The sequence below is a fragment of the Limulus polyphemus genome, unplaced genomic scaffold, assembly GCF_000517525.1.
Source record: "Limulus polyphemus unplaced genomic scaffold, Limulus_polyphemus-2.1.2 Scaffold6015, whole genome shotgun sequence".
Lineage (NCBI taxonomy): Eukaryota > Metazoa > Arthropoda > Merostomata > Xiphosura > Limulidae > Limulus > Limulus polyphemus.
This window is the reverse complement of record NW_013671625.1, coordinates 48,747-53,159: the sequence shown is the minus strand read 5'-3', so window position 1 is coordinate 53,159 and position 4,413 is coordinate 48,747. Positions and strand designations below refer to the sequence as shown.

At 33.2% G+C, this 4,413-nt stretch overlaps 1 protein-coding gene across 1 annotated transcript in view; it reads left to right on the top strand.

Moving 5' to 3' along the window:
* The window catches only part of LOC106473260 (GTPase-activating Rap/Ran-GAP domain-like protein 3), a 41,509-nt gene that overhangs the window by 1,575 nt on the left and 35,521 nt on the right, over positions 1 to 4,413 (top strand). Inside the window, exons 2-3 of the mRNA XM_022401733.1 lie at positions 2,320 to 2,346; positions 3,647 to 3,722. Coding sequence (XP_022257441.1) covers positions 2,320 to 2,346; positions 3,647 to 3,722 — 103 coding nt within the window. The remainder of the gene's footprint in view (positions 1 to 2,319; positions 2,347 to 3,646; positions 3,723 to 4,413) is intronic.

Below are 4,413 nucleotides of genomic sequence, written 5' to 3'. Positions count from 1 at the left end.
TATGATTTATTTACCCCTACATGTGTAAGATAACAGGAAACATGAGGGCCTACTATGATTTTATTTATCCCTACATGTATAAGATAACATGAAACACGAGGGCCTACTATGATTTTATTTACCCCTACATGTATAAGATAACATGAAACAATACAGTGTACAGTTACATTGTTCAGTGTACAGTTACATTGTTCAGTGTACAGTTACGTTGTACAGTGTACAGTTACATTGTTCAGTGTACAGTTACATTGTACAGTGTACAGTTACATTGTTCAGTGTACAGTTACATTGTTCAGTGTACAGTTACATTGTACAGTGTACAGTTAGATCAGTAATCTTGTGGAATTCTAGAACAAAAATAGAATGCATATTGCACACATGACGGTGCATTTTTTATTGTTTCGTGATATCTTATACATGTAGGGGTAAATAAAATCATAGTAGGCCCTCATGTTTCATGTTATCTTATACATGTAGGGGTAAATAAAATCATAGTAGGCCCTCGCAATGTAACTGTACAATATACAATGTAACTGTACACTGAACAATGTAACTGTACACTGTACAACTGTAACTGTACAATATACAATGTAACTGTACACTGTACAATGTAACTGTACACTGAACAATGTAACTGTACACTGTACAATGTAACTGTACAATGAACAATGTAACTGTACACTGTACAACGTAACTGTACAATATACAATGTAACTGTACACTGTACAACGTAACTGTACAATATACAATGTAACTGTACACTGTACAATGTAACTGTACAATGAACAATGTAACTGTACACTGTACAATGTAACTGTACACTGTAACTGTACACTGTACAATGTAACTGTACAATGAACAATGTAACTGTACACTGTACAATGTAACTGTACACTGTACAATGTAACTGTACACTGAACAATGTAACTGTACACTGTACAATGTAACTGTACAATGAACAATGTAACTGTACACTGTACAATGTAACTGTACAATGAACAATGTAACTGTACACTGTACAACGTAACTGTACAATATACAATGTAACTGTACACTGTACAACGTAATTGTACAATATACAATGTAACTGTACACTGTACAATGTAACTGTACAATGAACAATGTAACTGTACACTGTACAATGTAACTGTACACTGTACAATGTAACTGTACAATGAACAATGTAACTGTACACTGTACAATGTAACTGTAATGTTACAATTATATACTTGTACTGATGAAACATTAATTTTGAAAACAAGATTTGCCTTCAAGAACGACTTATGTCTTATGGAATCGTCTAACTCACCGATCACATTTTTCGTTTCTAATTAAGACCCATCGTTTCGCTGTTGAAACTAGATTCTCCACAGGGCCTAACTGGACTAATTAAGTCAATAAAACATTTATTGAAAGTATTAGCTGCTCGTGTTATAGTGTTATCTAAAGTAATGGTCTTGGTAGTTATGTTGCCTATAGCTTAGCCTTGCCAGCAACCTTTAGAAGTATATATGATTGACTGTTTATTTATTAGGCAGTTTGCAGCCCTGTAAATGAAAACATATAGTAAATATATCTTATAAATATTGAAATGTATTTAAATAACCATTGATAGTATCCAGTATGTAAGTCCATGATATTAAAATACAAAACAAATCTTTCTTGTTAAGATAGGTCTAATCAGCCAAAAGAACTAAAAATGTAGTTATTTGTTCCAGTACGGAAGAAAAAAAAACATGAGAACATTAAAAATACATACAATTAAACCCTACCTTACAATTAGTGAACATTAAAAATATATATAATTGAGACTCTCCCTTTTCCAATGAAAATTAGCACCAATAAATTTTCCTCTTGGTAACGTATATATATATATGCATGTTTCTTTTCCTTTTCATATGTCTATGAATCTTTCACATAATGGGTACTTACAGCAACCGTCGATTCTGTTTCTATGACAACCAGTAACTTTGTCTTCCATTTCCTTTGCCGACCAATTTGCTGTACAGTGGGTGATTCCATTTCTATGACAACGAACAATTGTTCTAAAATGGAGTATTTACTTTAACAGAACACATGCTCCACTTCATTTTATTTCCATGGTGACACCTAATAAGATTGAACTATTCACATAAAGACGCTCGTTTAATTAGCAACTTTCATAATCGGTTAATCGGACAAATTTCTCTATTGTGCTATAAAACTGAAGCTCTGGTGTAATGAAAACATCAATATGAATATATTGTCAGAATTGCTTTAGTTACAGTTAGGTTTCTGTTTCATTTTCACTGAAATATACATTTTTTCCCCTTTACCAAGGACCTGCTGCTTCTAGAAGAACAAGAGGTGAGTCTGTCTCATTATTTATAAAGTAATAAGACAATTGAGATATAAAATGTACATAATATTTTCTTGAAATGCCTATGAAAAGTCTACGGATTAATTTGAAGAAACGTTATTCCGGTAACTCGATTTTAATACATTAGACATTGATGTTCACGGTATTTTTTCTTTGCTGTATCGTTTTACTAAATTCTATTTTGACGTAACTGCAAGAGAAGTTAGGATTTAATGGTCGCCATTTTTTCAGCGGAAACCTATGTTTGAACAGTGTGTGTTTGATCTTGCCAAATTAATGCAATATTTTGGTACATCCAATTCTAACATAACATAATATTTAAGGGAAAACAAGGAACCTGTTGGACCATCAAGGCTGTCCCATCTATTTTAATAATAAAACTCAAATCCAGCCCCGATAATTTAAATATTTATTGGGCTTTCCCTTAAACTCCCTTGAATTTACTGCACATCTGAACTTAACCCATTCCAAAGGCCAACCACCCTTTTAGAAAAATAAAACTGTCTTAGCTGAAGATGACTCCTACTCTGCCAAAATATATAACTATGTCACCCTTGTCGTACCATCGTAATTTAAACATAATTCTATGAAAATGGCCTGACCTCTGACATTTATAGTGAAACGATAAACTCTTTAGACGTATATTTCTCTAAATACAACTCAAAATCCTATTTGCCATACATCTAACAACAGAACATTGTTTAGATGGCTTATGGCTGATCAGCCAGAACAACAAAATCCATTTTCCCCTGTATAACGCTCTTGGGGTTAAATTCAATCAGATTTTTTTTTAAATCTACTAAAGAAGGAGACACTACAATATAGCACTATTTCGCACTATTTTGAGATTCATTTTATGCTGAACGCTATACCTTTCTCGCGCGGTCCCATTCCAAAAGGAAGCATTCAGATCTTGTTATTAATCTGTGAACTTAAACAGTTTTTTTTAATGCCATTAACTACCTAATTGTATGATTTTCAAACATATATTCTATAACGTGTAAAGGTTTCAGAAATGGTAGTCTTTGTGACCGGAAGCAAATAGAAGATAAGTAAAATGTTACTGACCAGTAGCTGTGGTTGTTACTAATGTTATCGTATGGCAGTCTTTGTGACCGGAAGCAAATAGAAGATAATGTTACTGACCAGTAGCTGTGGTTGTTACTAATGTTATCGTATGGCAGTCTTTGTGACCGGAAGCAAATAGAAGATAAGTAAAATGTTACTGACCAGTAGCTGTGGTTGTTACTAATGTTATCGTTATAATTATTATAATGTTTCCTTTAGGGCTCAGTAAATTTTAAATTTGGAGTTATCTACGCTAAAGTTGGACAGATGTCGGACGACGAAATGTTTAGTAATGGTAAGATGGGCTTCATTACATATATTTTAAATGTTTGCTAATGGTAAGGTGGGCTTAATTATATATATTTTTAATGTTCACTAATTGTAAGGTGGGCTTAATTGTATGTATTTTTAATGTTTAGTAACTGTAAGGTGGGCTTAATTATACATATTTTAAATGTTTACTAATGGTAAGGTGGGCTTAATTATATATATTTTAAATGTTTACTAATGGTAAGGTGGGCTTAATTATACATATTTTAAATGTTTACTAATGGTAAGGTGGTTTCCAATGAAAATTAGCAACACTTGTAGTACATTTCCCTCTGGGGAGAGAGGGAAATGTACTACAAGTGTTGCTAATTTTCATTGGAAGGGGAGGGAAGGAAATGTACTACAAGTGTTGCTAATTTTCATTGGAAAGAGGAGAGAGGGAAATGTACTACAAGTGTTGCTAATTTTCATTGGAAAGGGGAGAGAGGGAAATGTACTACAAGCGTTGATAATTTTCATTGGAAAGGGGAGAGAGAGGGAAATGTACTACAAGTGTTGCTAATTTTCATTGGAAAGGGGAGGGAGGGAAATGTACTACAAGTATTGCTAATTTTCATTGGAAAGAGGAGAGAGGGAAATGTACTACAAGTGTTGCTAATTTTCATTGGAAGGGGAAGAGAGGGAAATGTACTACAAGTGTTGCTAATTTTCATTGG